At 59.8% G+C, this 13545-nt stretch overlaps 1 protein-coding gene across 3 annotated transcripts in view; it reads right to left on the bottom strand.

The window, feature by feature from the left end:
• Positions 1–5691, bottom strand: part of DSCAML1 (DS cell adhesion molecule like 1) — a 96118-nt gene extending 90427 nt beyond the window's left edge. For 2 of the 3 annotated variants that reach the window (XM_021530010.3, XM_031506838.2), the window contains exon 1: positions 5519–5659. In XM_021530010.3, coding sequence (XP_021385685.1) covers positions 5519–5561 — 43 coding nt within the window. In that variant the 5' untranslated portion in view covers positions 5562–5659. Of the gene's footprint in view, positions 1–5518 lie in introns of all 3 variants that reach the window. The other variant, XM_077788037.1, reaches the window with a different exon arrangement.
• Between the last annotated feature and the right edge of the window lie 7854 nt (positions 5692–13545).

The raw sequence follows: 13545 nt of genomic DNA, 5'->3' as shown, positions 1-13545 counted from the left end.
GCTCCAGCACCCTCAGTGACACAGCAAAGAACTGGGATGTTCTTCAAGCATCTGCTTGCTCCAGAGAGGGGCCACGAGCTGTCCCCAGATCTGCCACCATCTCCGGGAGAGCTGCAGGTGTGTCCTGCCCGATCAGCTCAGCGGTGCCATCACCTCCCCAGCAGCCCCGGGGGAGAGCCTGTCCTTTCCTGAAAGCAGATTTAGGAGCAGTCTCAGACAAGAACGGCTCGGTGCCAGCCAGGGCTCTTCCTCCCGAGGTAAGAGGCTTTTCCTGCTCTCCGTGCACGTCCATCACCTGTGCTGGCAGCACCAGCCAGCCCCGAGCCCACCCGGAGCCTGCAAGCCCCTCAGAGCTGAGCACGGCGTGGAAACCTGACAGAGCCGGGGAAATGCTGAAGAATTGGTGTTTTGGGGAGGGTCACGCCATCCCCTGGGCAGGGCTGGGCTGGAGCTCACTGGACTGGAGCAGCAGCTTTTCTGAGAGCCCCTTCCCCATCCTGGTGGTCTCACCGCCTGGGTGCCCACCCTGCGCTCCTCCAAGGCTGGCGAGGACCTGCCGGGGCTCCCCCTGGAACAACCCCACCCGTGGGGCTCCAAAGGGGCTGGAGGGGCCAGCAGGGTTTCCCCGAGGATGCTGAGGAGAGCAGCAGGCTAATGGCCAGCTCGCAGCTCATTTATTATCCTCATTAAGGGTGTTTGACACCTGCCCTGCTCAAGGAGAGAGGAACCAAAGCCTGGCACGCACCGGGCTGGCAATCACAGGTAGGTGGCGAGTCCTGATGGTTCCTCTGTGCTGAAGAGAGGGCAGTAATTCCATCACACCCTGCCTGCACGTGGGGAACGCTGGAGGAGCCTCCGGCCTTGCCCAGAATGAGCTTCCTGCAAGCCCTCATCCCCTGGACACCTTAACAGCCTTTGTGCCAAGCAAAGGAGTGACCTTGGAGTTGATGGAGCGAGAAATGGCACTTCCAAACACCCTGGCAGGATGAGGAGGGAAACGGCTGAGGCTGGTCCCTTCCAAGAGGAACCCAGAGGTGCCCGGGAGAGCAGCACATCCTCCCGGGATGTCAGCTCCTCACAGCCCAGAGGGTTAAAGCCGTGACTCCAGCACGCTGTGCCCCTCAGGTCTCAGGGGGGTGGAAATCGTGTCAGGAAATGCCAAGCAGGGCCTGGGGCGTTCAGCTGGTGCCCAGCACAGCAGCAGGTACCTGCCACAGCATCCTCCCTGCCCTGGCACGGCAATTATTGCTGCCACACCAGTCGCACCCTGGTGGCTCCAGCACCACGGTCCTTCCCGACCTGCCAAAGCAAAGTGAAGGAGAGCCTGCCTCGGGTCCTCTGTGGGTAAGGGCATGGCTCAAACGTGCTCCAAGCGCCTGCTCCTTAATGCATCTGCATGGAAATTAGGGCCTGAACCACCTCCAGCGATTACGACAGCACCCAGGCTCAGGCTGTAACCCTTGCCTGGGAAAAAAAGCTCTCCCGGCTGGATTCCTGCTTCCGGAACCTCCCGTGGCTGCTCCCGAGAGGCACCAGCCCCACCACACCGTCCCCACAGGGCTGAGCCAGAGCTGGACATCCCCCAGCCCTGCCCCACCTCCTGAGCCCCCCAGGCTGGGGACCCTCAGCTCTGGGGGTGAGGAACGAGCCCAGGGAGCACAGGTGAGGGAGGGCCTCTCCCTCCCCTTCCAGAGCCCACCTCCACGCCTTGGCCATGTGAACACAACGCCTGAGGTCCCAAGGGGACATCTGGTGACATTACCCAGCCAGAGTGACAGCACCGTGTCCCCAGGGTGGTCAAAGGAGGGCAAGGGGACACACCAGAGGCCACGCACGCCTGGCCTTGGGTTCCCTCCACAATGGCCTGGTCACGCTCCCAGGGCATCACAACCCACTCGGTGCTGGAGGATTCCCAGCACGCAGCCAGCAGGAGAGCACATCTGGGCAAGCCCTGCCAGCTCCTCGCCTCCTCCCCATCTCATCCTCTCCCTCACGTCCTCCCCGTCCCCTCCAAGCCGAGCTCGCTCCCCTCTCAGGGCCAGGAGCTGCCGCAGCCCTTCCCGGACGCAGCTGGAGCAGGCAGGAGCCTGGAAATGGAATTCCAGAACGCTTGGTACGGCTCTGCTGGCGGGTGATGGCGGCAGCCTGCGTGTGCTGGGGGACATTTCTGCGGGCTCCACGGGCAGGGAAAGGGCGACTCCCAAGCCGTGATTATGTAAAGACCAAGAGCTGGCTAGAACCGAGATTCCAGAGGCAAGGAATGCTCTGCCCTTGCACATCCTCCCCGAGCAGCAGCATGGCGACCCAGCGCCTTCCTCCTTGGTGCTCACCACGGATGTGGCACCTCTGAACGTGGCTCCTGATGGGCTGTGAGGTGCCTCCGTGCCACCCGAGGCGCGGCTCAGCCTCGCCTGCTGCCATGTCACAATTCCTGCCACAAAGACTTCCAGCTCTGCCCTTGCCCTCGGCTCGCCAGCTGCTCCAGAGCGGGACGGAGCGCTGCCCACCCACCCCCCTGGCACACGGGCCACACGGGCACAGGAACCAGCACCCCAACACCGAGGTGCTGAGCCACGGCTGCCCCAAGCCATGCCCCAAGCTCCCAGCTCCAGGAAGGGCTGCTCCACAGCACGGCCCTGGCACTCGCCCCTCGCACACGGCACAGCCTCTTCCTGCGGAGGACAAACAGCCAGGAACATCGGGGTGCCTTTGTCCACTCCCCACCCCAAGGCAGGAGCAGCCCAAAGCCCACGCCAGGCTCAGGTAAAGCTCTGGGCGAGCCGCCACGGTGGCTCCTGGTGCTGGGAAATTTTGGCAGGATAAACAAGCGCCGGGCACGGCGAGGAGCTGAGCACTGCAGGCTTCTCCTCCGTGCATTTAATGAGGTTTCCATGTTTCATTTCAGAGACAAATGAGCGCTGTGCCACACTGGGGGGCCGAGATGGGAGAGATTAGAAACCGCGAGCTGCACCGTTCGCTGCGCCCAGCGCGGGAACATCATGTAAATATGATGCCAATATAAATCAGGCGGCAGAGCCATCCAGCAGCATCACGCAGGGAGCTGCTTCCCTGGCTCCCAGCCTCTCAGTTGTGGCCAGTCCGTTCCTCATCACACCACTCACCTCCCCTCTGCCTGGCTGCTCTCCCTCGCACGGCCAGACCATCTTGCTGCTCAACTCTCCGCTCGCCAGCCACCCATTTCTGTTTATTTTATAAACAGGGGCAGAAATAAGCAGCTACAGCCCATCAAGGGATTTCTAAACTTCAGGGGTCCCTTGGATCAAATGTTTATCTGCTTTCGGTTTCTACTTGAGCTCTTGTTCTACAGCAGGAGCACGTTAAAAGGATGTGCTTCGATGCCCAGAAATATTAAGTATCTGAAAGGTTTATCATGCATTGAGCAATTCATTTTTTTTTATCCTATTATTCTAATGAAACTTCCATGGTATTGCTGTCCTCTCTCTGGAACCGCTTCACGTTAACACTTTGCATCACCAGGACTGTTCAATACTGAAGATACCTTTTTTTTTTTTTTTTTTTTTTTAAAGAAATAAAATGTAAAACGAGGCCACGAGGAGTTGTGCTAATGGAGGCTTTTAATTTGCTCCTCTCCGAAGAGATAGCTCTGTGGGAAGACATCCCTTTTCCAAGAAGCTGGGGCTGAAAAGATGCAGAAAGCAATAAACCAGTGCATCTCTTTATTATTTTGACTATTGGGGGTCGAAAGGAATCATGGCATCCTCGACTGTTATTTGTTTCCAGGTTTGTTTTTTTCCTTTTAGCACAGTAAAAAATGCAAATGTAAGCAAAGCAGACGCTGGCACGTTCAGCTCAGCAGATCTGAAGCACAATAGCGATTTTGGGTAAAGCTCCCAAAAGCAGCTTCACCCCAGCTCGAATAAAGCAGCTATTCCATAATTAATAATTGATGGAATAATTGATCATCGCCGCACAACTGGAGAGGGTGCCCTATTAAACCTCAGTAAATATTTTTCATTGGATTAGCATTCAGCTAATGGGGTAATGTAATGGGCAGCAAGAGAGGTCTCATGCAAGGAAGCAGCTCCGTCCCCTTTCTTTCACTTTCCTCATTTCCTAAAATTTCCCCCTTGCTGTTCTCAAATGTCAGAGACGATAATTAGGGCAAATGTCATTTTACATCCTCCGAGCAGACAATTTTCCAAGAGGTGGGCGCTTCCAGCACCCGCATCCGCAGGTCGGGTCGTGGGCAAAGAGGTAATTTATTACAGAAACATAATTAAAAATTCCCGCAGATCCGGAAATGGGCAATTCCTTTATGTAACATGGATCGATTGTTGTAACAAACGCAGTGGGATTTAAGTGCCCGTGCTCCACGCAGCTCCTGCCTCTCTTTAATTGCATCTAGAGCAGAGACTCGGTTAGAGTATCACCTCGCTGGATGTGGGCAGCATCCACTTAATGCCCAACTTTAAATTAATCTGTAATCTTCCAGCGTGTGTCTCCTTGACACGCTCGTTCCATGATTCTCCCCATCCCCCGCACACATATATGATTTATCTATAATCTGATTGATGTCAAGCCGTTGGGTTACACTTCGCACAGCATTCCTAGGGGGAAGGATGCGAATTTGAAGGCATCGCTGCGTTTCGCCTGCTGACGGGATCAGACTGAGAAGCGCTCCGGAGACGCGGAGCGCTTGGTCCCGGCACCGCCGGAGGATGCTGCGCCCGTCGGTGCCGGGTCCCGGCCGCGGCTGGCACCGCCGCCGCGGAGCCGCTCCGGGATGCGCCGGCACCGGGCGGCCCCGCTCCGAGCCCCGCACACCGAGCCCCGCGCTCCGCACACCGAGCTCCACACACCGAGCCCCGCACACCGAGCCCTGCGCTCCGAGCCCCGAGCTCCGCACACCGAGCCCCGCACACCGAGCCCCGCACACCGAGCCCTGCGCTCCGAGCCCCGAGCTCCGCACACCGAGCCCCGCACACTGAGCCCCGCGCTCCGAGCCCCGCACACCAAGCCCCGAGCTCCGCACACCGAGCCCTGCGCTCCGAGCCCCGAGCTCCGCACACCATGCCCCGCACACCGAGCCCCGCACACCGAGCCCCGCGCTCCGAGCCCCGCGCTCCGAGCCCCGCGCTCCGCCGCGCCGTCCGGGGCGAGCGCTCCGACAACGCTCGGGGAGGGCGCAGCGAGAGCGCGGCACCGAGAGCGGAACTCCGGGGAGGGCGCACCGAGAGCTCAGAGAGGCGCAGCAAGAGCCCCGGGACCCCGGGGAGGTTGCACCGAGCGCCCGGAGACCCCGGGGAGGGCGTATGGAGATGGCAACAGGGATCAGCGAGACCCTCGGGAACCCGGGGAGCGCGCACCGAGCGCCCAGGAAGGCGCACCGAGAGCCCCGGGACACCGGGGAGGGCGCACCGAGAGATGCGGGACCGAGAAACGGAGCACCGAGAGCCCCGGGGAGGGGGCAGCCCGTGCCGCCCGCCCGGTCCCGCTGCCGGGGAGCCCCGCCGCCCCCGCCGCGGTGCCCACGTACCTTTCGGCAAAGAGTACAGCAGGAGAAAAGTTACCAGCCACATGCCATACAGAGCAGCTCTGGCCCCGGGCTGCGGCGCAATTGCGGAGGTGCGGTGCCCCGGCGTGCCGCGCTCCTGCCGCCGCTGCCAGCCCGGCTGAGGTGCCCAGCGCCGCTCCCGCTCCGCCCCGCTCCGCTCCCGCCCGTGGGCCGGGCTCCCGCCCGCGCCCGCCCCCCCCGCGCCGCGCAGGGCTGGGGGCGGCCGCACCCCCGCGGCCGAGCCCCTTCCTCCTCCTCCTCGGCGTGCGCAGGGGCTGGCAGAGCCGCTGGCAGAGCCCCTGGCCGCCACCGGGCTGAGCTCACCCCCGGGCCATCAGCCCCGCGCTCCCCCATCCCGCAGAGCGGCACCGCGGAGCTTTGCCCCAGGTGAGCCCTGTCCCGGCCGCAGGGCTGCGGCTGAGCCACCCGGGACTCGCCCCGGCGCTCCTCCCGCTCCCCGGGCCCTCCCGCACGCTGCTCCAGCATCCGGGGGACAAAACCAATGCGGTGGTTTGGGTGGCAAGGGACCCTGCAGAGTGCTTGGACACCTTTCAGTTTGCTCTGAGCCTTGTCCGGCGTGGCTTTGGGCACCTGTGAGGATGGGAGATCAGGGCTCCGGCGACCCGTGCTGCTCCCGTGAGAGGGGACACAAGCAAGACACGGCCAGCGGATTCATTACACATTCATCCCTCCAGCCAGCAAATAACAAACAAATACCAGCTAATGCTTTACTTTGGGGTGTATTTATCCAAGGCTTAGCTCAAGCCGAAGCTTGTACTCCCCAAGACTTAGTCACACCAAAGCCAATTTGTCTGGACCGTTAGAGCATTCAGAGTGTCTTTTCTTGAAGTGATTATAGCAGGTTTTCTTTGCTTTCCAAAACAGCCTTTACAAGCCCAATTTGTTGGAAAATAAACAGAAAGAAAGATTAAAGCATTCAGATTTCAAACAAAACAACCAGCAGGAAAAACATTACATTCCGATTTTTTAAAATGCGCTGTTTAGATTTAATTGAAAGCGCAACTATCGTCACGGAAATTTGGAAAACAACAACCCCGTGGCCATTTCCAGCCCTCGTGGATTCACTGCAAGCCTTCCCACCTAGAAGCGCCCTGAAGAGCTCACCGAGATGGGACCCATGGGTGGGAGGTTCCCATTTCAGAGCGGGGACACGGCCAAAGGACACGGAGAAGCTGCCAGGACGCAGGGTCCTCCACGCCCACCCCGTGTCCCCTGTCCCCTCCCTGCTCCAGGCCACCCACAGCAGCGACTCTGTCATCTTAGTGACGAGCACAGCGAGGCCACTGCCGCCGAACCCTGCCCAGCCCTCAGTGCCAGCAGCAGAAAAGGAGCCAACACCGTGCCCGTGCTGTGCGGGTCTGACACACCACAGCCTTCCCTCCTCCTCCTCCTCCTCCTTCTCCTCCTCCTCTCCAAGGATGTGCTTCCTCTTCCTCGGTGCTGTCGAGCTCGGTAGCGCCGTCACCACCCCCTCCCCAGCCCGTTCCCAGTTCCCAGGCCACCTCAGCGGCTCGTGGGTGTCGCAGCCCTCCCACGCGGGCACGTGCCAGCCCCACGCTGGCACCCCTGGCCAGCGTCCCGAGAGGCGGCGAGGCAGCAGCTGATGCACACGCGGTGCCCACACACCCCTCCAGCAGCCGAGGTGCGCTTCAATCGCCACCTCCGTCGTCCGTGCAGATGTTCGCCGATACTTCGCTGGGAAATTGGTATGCAGGCCCATACCCTGGCAACCGGCAAAGCCCGGGCTCTGGGGAGCCCCAGCCACATGCCAGGCATCTGCCCCCTTCCCTCCCTGGCAGCTGCTGCAGGATGGCAGCACAGCCCGGCCCAGCCTGCTCACAGCGAGCTGCCAGCCCCAGAACCTGCCGCAGCGCTTTGCAAACCAGCACAGAACGTGTTGGCCTCAGGTGTGAGTGGTACCCCCCTACCCTTGGAGTGGATGGCATGGGTGCGTGGGCTGGCAGGGCACTCGCTGGCACAGCACCCACAGATCTCTGTGTGAGGTACGTGAGCAGGGAGACCCACACTGAGTCACTGCTGTGGGTGGCCTGGAGCAGGGAGGGGACAGGGGACACGGGGTGGGCGTGGGGGACCCTGCGTCCTGGCAGATTCTCCATGTCCTTTGGCTGTGTCCCTGCTCTGAAATGGGAACCTCCCACCCACGGGTCCCATCTCAGTGAGCTCTTCAGGGCACTTCTAGGTGGGAAGGCTTGCAGTGAATCCATGAGGGCTGGAAATGGCCACGGGGCTGTTGTTCATTTTTAGCTGCCTTGGCTGCTCTCATGAGTTTCATCACCATCCCCAGCTCAGAGGATCAGCCCAGCACTCTGACCTCTCCCACCGAGGGCTCCTTCCTCCAGGACAGGAGCTGCTGCATGCAGCACCACAGTGAAAACTTGAGGCTGGCAGGGTGAGAGCTCAGCCCGGGTCACACTTGGGGATTCCTGGTGAGTCTCTGAGCCGCCTGTGCCCTTCACTCTGGCCCTGTTTGCTCCTCCACAGATCGCTCAGCCCAGGCCCTCTCCAGCTCGCCGAGCCCGGGCACACGTGCAGGGCTGGCAGCGCCGGGCAGGCAGCCAGAGCTCCCGGAGCAGGAGCTGCTGCCAGCCCACACCTGGGGCTCAGCTCTCCCCAGCAGCCAGCCCTGTTTGGGGACACCAGCTCCCCAGGGCCCCACGTTTGGGTGTGCACAGGAAGCGTTTGTGCGACGCCTCTGCGTGCGCCTTCAGCCCGGAAAGCTGGTGTCCTGCTAGCGAGCAGCACTGCATCGTGTGCTTCGTGTGGCCGTGATGGGGAAAGGCAGGAAATCTCCGCGGTAATTATTTGGGCAGCGCTGACCTGCGCTTTGGCAGTGCAGGCAGCCTGCAGGAAGCTGGGCCAGCGGTGGTTCGTGAGAAGAAGCCCATCTCAAGCCCCCTGTAGCCACTGCCCTGCCTGCCAGAGCCAGCAGCCAGCCCAGCTGCACGGTTCAGAGGTGAAGCTCACGCTGGGGAATGAGTTCCCTGGCCCAAACTCCGCACAAGACACAGGAGAAATGATAGCAGTGCATGCCCACACGCAGCTCTGAGCCCCAGCAGGCTCGGGAGGAGGGACCCTCTGCGCTTCCCCACGGCAGGAATTGCACAGGGCGGCCCTGCTGCCTCTCCTGAGGGCATGGGGCATCCTGCAGCCCTTCGAAAACAGCCTCCCCTTCGATCTCCCCCTTCCCTGGCATTTGTTCTGCCTCTGGGCACAATTACACTCAGCTCCAGGCTACCTCAGAGCTCTGGGGATTTACCACAGTGTCCAGTGCTCACACACCCCGTTAGCCAGGGAGGTATTTCCCCCTGAAGGCAATTCTCCCACTAATACTCGAAAAACCCACTCTCCATGCAGGCACAGAGGAGAACAGCCAAGGGGAGGGTGGGCACAGCACCCTAAAGGAAATTCTCCCACTAATACTCGAAAAACCCACTCTCCATGCAGGCACAGAGGAAAAGAGCCAAGGGGAGGGTGGGCACAGCACCCTAAAGGAAATTCTCCCACTAATACTCGAAAAACCCACTCTCCATGCAGGCACAGAGGAAAAGAGCCAAGGGGAGGGTGGGCACAGCCCCCCCCCAGCTCCCGGGGCCAGCCCCCGCCGCAGGCTGTGCCCCGTGCTGGGCACAGGCGCTGCACCCCGCATCCCCCCGGCCGGGGCACCCCTCACGTCCCAGCCCCGTGCCCTCGGCCGCCCTGGCAGACAAATCCCGGCAGGAAGCGGTCATTAAAACAACAGGGCTACTTATCTGTCTGGAGCCGATTGCCACAAAGCACTTCCCCCGCGTCGCCAGCTTACCCTGGCAGCACCTCTCCGAGCAGGGCCAGCCTGCCGTGACCCCTCTGCGGACACCCCGGCCCGCAGGGACAAAGAGCCGCGTCCCGCACAGCCCCGCCGGCGCACGCAGGACGGGCTGCGGGGTCACTGCAGGATGGCTCTCAGCTGATTTCTGGGTACACCTGTGTGGGAGAGCGCTGGGCACGCCCCGGTAGGGTTCCTTCCAGCCAAACCTGTCCTGGAAACCCGTGCCCCTCCTCCCCAGTTGCTCCCAGCCCCAAGGCTGGCCCTGTGTGGATGCTGAGGGGGGAAGGATCTCACCTGGCACTGTGCTCCCAGTGCCTCAGTTTCCCCAGCGGCTGCCACATGGAGTGGTGGGAGGATAAGCGCCCTGAAGGTGGCCAGGGGCTTGTGCCTCAGTAAGATGCTGCAAACTCCTGGACAAACAGGTGCCGGCAGCTCAATGTACCCAAAAATTCCATCCTGCTTGAGCCCTGGGGTCGTGCGCTGCAGGAAGAGCTGCGTTTCCATAAGAGAGCCCTGGCACTGGTGGCTGTGAACAGACAGTGACACGAGAACGGGGATCAGCTTTAGCCTTGCAGCCGAAACCATCCCGTGGTTCTGTTCTATGAAGGGCTCCGCGTTCCTCCGAGTGCCTCGGCGGGCAGACGGATGCTCGGCTTCCCGAGGAAAAGCTCCTTCCCGGCAAGAAGCTGGGATTTGCTTCCCTCTAGTGTCGCCGCGCTCCGCTGCGGAGCGGGGACAGGGCGAGGGGGCTTCGCCGAGGGGAGCCCCGTGATGGGAGGGCAGTGGGACCCTGCCCTCGCCAGCTCCTGCGGCGCTGCGCACTTTCAGCGAGCTCCAGGGGCCAACCACGCTGCCCAGGACAGCCGTGGAGGGATTTAAAGCAGGGATTTAAAAGACAGATGTGGACAGATGTGACCTCTGGGGACGTGGTTTAGTGTTGGCAGCGTTGCTTAATGGACTTGGATGGTCTTAGAGGGGTTTTCCAACCTCTGTGATTCCAAGGCACGGTCCTGAGACACATGGGCTGGGTTCGTGGGGACCCTCCTTTGCTTCCAGGCACATCCCAATGTGAATCCCACTGTAAATTCCACTGTGAATCCCATTGTGAACCCCATTTTGAACCCCACTGTAAATCCCACTGTGAAACCCACTGTGAACCCCACTGTGAAAATCACTGTGAATCCCGATGTGAATCCCGATGTGAATCCCACTGTGAACCCCACTGTGAATCCCACTGTGAACCCCACTGTGAACCCCACTGTGAATCCCACTTTAAATCCCACTGTGAACCCCACTGTGAACCCCACTGTGAACCCCACTGTGAACCCCACTGTGAATCCCACTGTGAACCCCACTGTGAACCCCACTGTGAACCCCACTGTGAATCCCACTGTAAATCCCACTTTAAATCCCACTGTGAACCCCACCGTGAATCCCACTGTGAACCCCACTGTGAATCCCACTGTGAACCCCACTGTGAACCCCACTGTGAATCCTGATGTGAATCCCGATGTGAATCCCACTGTGAACCCCACTGTGAATCCCACTGTGAATCCCACTTTAAATCCCACTGTGAACCCCACTGTGAATCCCACTGTGAACCCCACTGTGAACCCCACTGTGAATCCCGATGTGAATCCCGATGTGAATCCCACTGTGAACCCCACTGTGAATCCCACTGTGAACCCCACTGTGAATCCCACTGTGAACCCCCTGGGAATCCCCCTGGGAGGACCCAGCCTGTCCATCCTGGGCTGCACCCGTGCAGCATCGCTGCCTTGAGCAGTTATCCTGATCGCCTCCTCTTTGGGGCAGGTGTGGCAGGGAAATGGGGCTGGAATGCCGTTTCCTGGGCTGGGGGGTGATTCCAGCCTGGGGAGTGCCGCTGCCTGTGCAGAGGTGCTGCTGCTGGCTGCGCTGCCTTTTTGGGAGCAGAGCAGAGCAGAGGGAGGCTGAGGCCCATCTCTCCTCTCTCCAGTGTTCCTCTCTGGCTCCCTGAGTCACCATTTGCTGCTCTCCTCTTTAAACTAACGAGGAGACATTTTGCATCCGCGTTTCCTCACGGGCGAAATGCGGCCCTGGCACCACGGAGCTGGGCTGGCAGCTCCTCCCTGGCTGCTGCTGCTGCTCCGGGTGCAGCCCCGCTGCCTCACCTCCCTGCCTTCAGTCAGGGATGAAGCACGGGCCAAGCCACAGCCAGCCAGAGCCCCTCTCCCTCCTAGCTGTCTGTTATAAACGAGAATTTATTCAGCCAGATTAAAAATAAAAAATAATTTTATTAGCGGTCAAATTCTATCTAGCCAGCCACGGAAAAAGACAGAGCCAAGCCTGGGAATCGACCCTGGGTGTGCAACAAGGAGTCAGCCTCAGGAGAGGTTTTCCCTATGCCCACACACCTCCATCCTGGCACAAGTGGATTTTTATAGGGAAAATTCCGCCTGAGGCCAAGATTTCAGCAATCAGTCTTTTCTTCTATTCAGAGTCCATAGGTTAATAAGATTTTCTTTTTTGGTGATGAGGAGGGATAATTCAGTGTCCAGAGTAGGTGAATCCCTGATGAGATTTAGGGGAAGGCTGCATTCACATGGATCTGTCTGAGGATTTCCATGAGATCCATCTTGGGACGTTTATGGGATGATCAGCACTCGATGATCAACACCTGGAGTCCCAATGATCAACACCTGGAGTCCCAATGATCAACACCTGGAATCCCAACGGTCAACACATGGAGTCCCAATAGTCAACACCTGGAGTCCCGATGGTCAACACCTGGAGTCCAGCCATGGCCCATCCCCATCTCCTGGCCAAGCCACATCCTTTTACTTTTGACTCAGTTTCCAATACACACCCAGTCTCATCTGCAAAGGGGGGAGGAACTAATACAAACGGGCATAATCTAACGAGTATCCAATATTACATATTTCATACAAGGACTGGCAAGAATTATATTTACTACACGTAACACTGTCCGTCCAGAGAGGCAAACAGGGAATAACCAGCGCCAAGGGGAAGCTGTTTGGATCTGGAAGCCTTCCCAGAGGAAAAGGGCACTCCAGTTGTCCACTGTATTATTTACCCAATCCCCTTTGTGCCGCAGAAAAGATTTACTCTGAGAAGATTAATGGCTCAAGGGGCTGTGAGAAAAATCCTCCGAGATTGCCTGCTTCAGGGGAGGAGGCAAACACCTCCTGGGCAAGGCCAGGCAGCACAGGGAGCACAGGGAAAGGCCTGGGAGGGTGGCCTTGTCCATGGGACACGCTCTGATGGGACAGTGACTCACCCTGGGGACAGTAGGACCCTCTCATCGGGCCAGTGGCAGGAGGAAGGAGACACAGTGGCCTCTCCCTGGGGTGCCCCCAGCTTTCCTGTGCCACAGCTCCAGGGCTCAACATCCAAAACAAACGAGCGTGGAGGCTTGGAGAGCCTCTGACAGCCCCTCTACTCCAGCTCGGAGAGGGCACACCTCCTGTGCATCCTGTCACTGCTTTGTGCCTGTCCTCTGCTCCTGCTCCATCCTGGAGCAGCACGGCGCTGGGCTGCTCCCAGCTGAGACCCAGATGTCACACCCAGGGCAAATTTGGGTGCTGGGCCGTGCCCTGCCTTGCCCCTCAGTGCCCCCTCAGTGTGCCCAGCCCTGGCTGGGTGTGGGGCCGTGCAGGGGCGGGCACACGTGGGTGTCACAGGCCGTGCAGAATAATGCCATTAATGCCATCTGGTGCCGAGACAGAGCTCCCGTGCGGGAGCCAGACACGGCTTTTCACTCCCCTAATCCCCAGCCCCAGCCACGGGGGCTCTGTCTGCGGGGCTCACGGGGAGGGAAGGGCACGGCTCAGCCCTGGCATGCTCGGGAGCGGGGAAGGAGGAGAGCCCTGGGGCTCAGGGGTGCGGGACCTGGCTGACGATGGGCTCCCTTCACACCCTGCTGCTTTCCTGCCTGCTGGGACCTCCAGCTCCTGCTTTAGGGGCACAGAGCCCCAGCACACTCAGTGAGGCGTGGGCAGGGCACTTCTGGTGTGGCCAGACCCTTCCGTGCTGTTAAAAAGGCCCTTTCCATAGAACTTCAGCATCATTTAATTGCAAAAACACCTCTAAGACCAATCGAGCTTAACCATTAACCATTTTCTTCCTTGGCTGAAGGACTCCTGTTCCTGCTTGAGCTGTG

The sequence above is a fragment of the Lonchura striata genome, chromosome 23 (genome assembly GCF_046129695.1).
Source record: "Lonchura striata isolate bLonStr1 chromosome 23, bLonStr1.mat, whole genome shotgun sequence".
NCBI lineage: Eukaryota > Metazoa > Chordata > Aves > Passeriformes > Estrildidae > Lonchura > Lonchura striata.
Note: the sequence above shows the minus strand (reverse complement) of the source record. Positions and strands in the feature narration are given on the sequence as shown.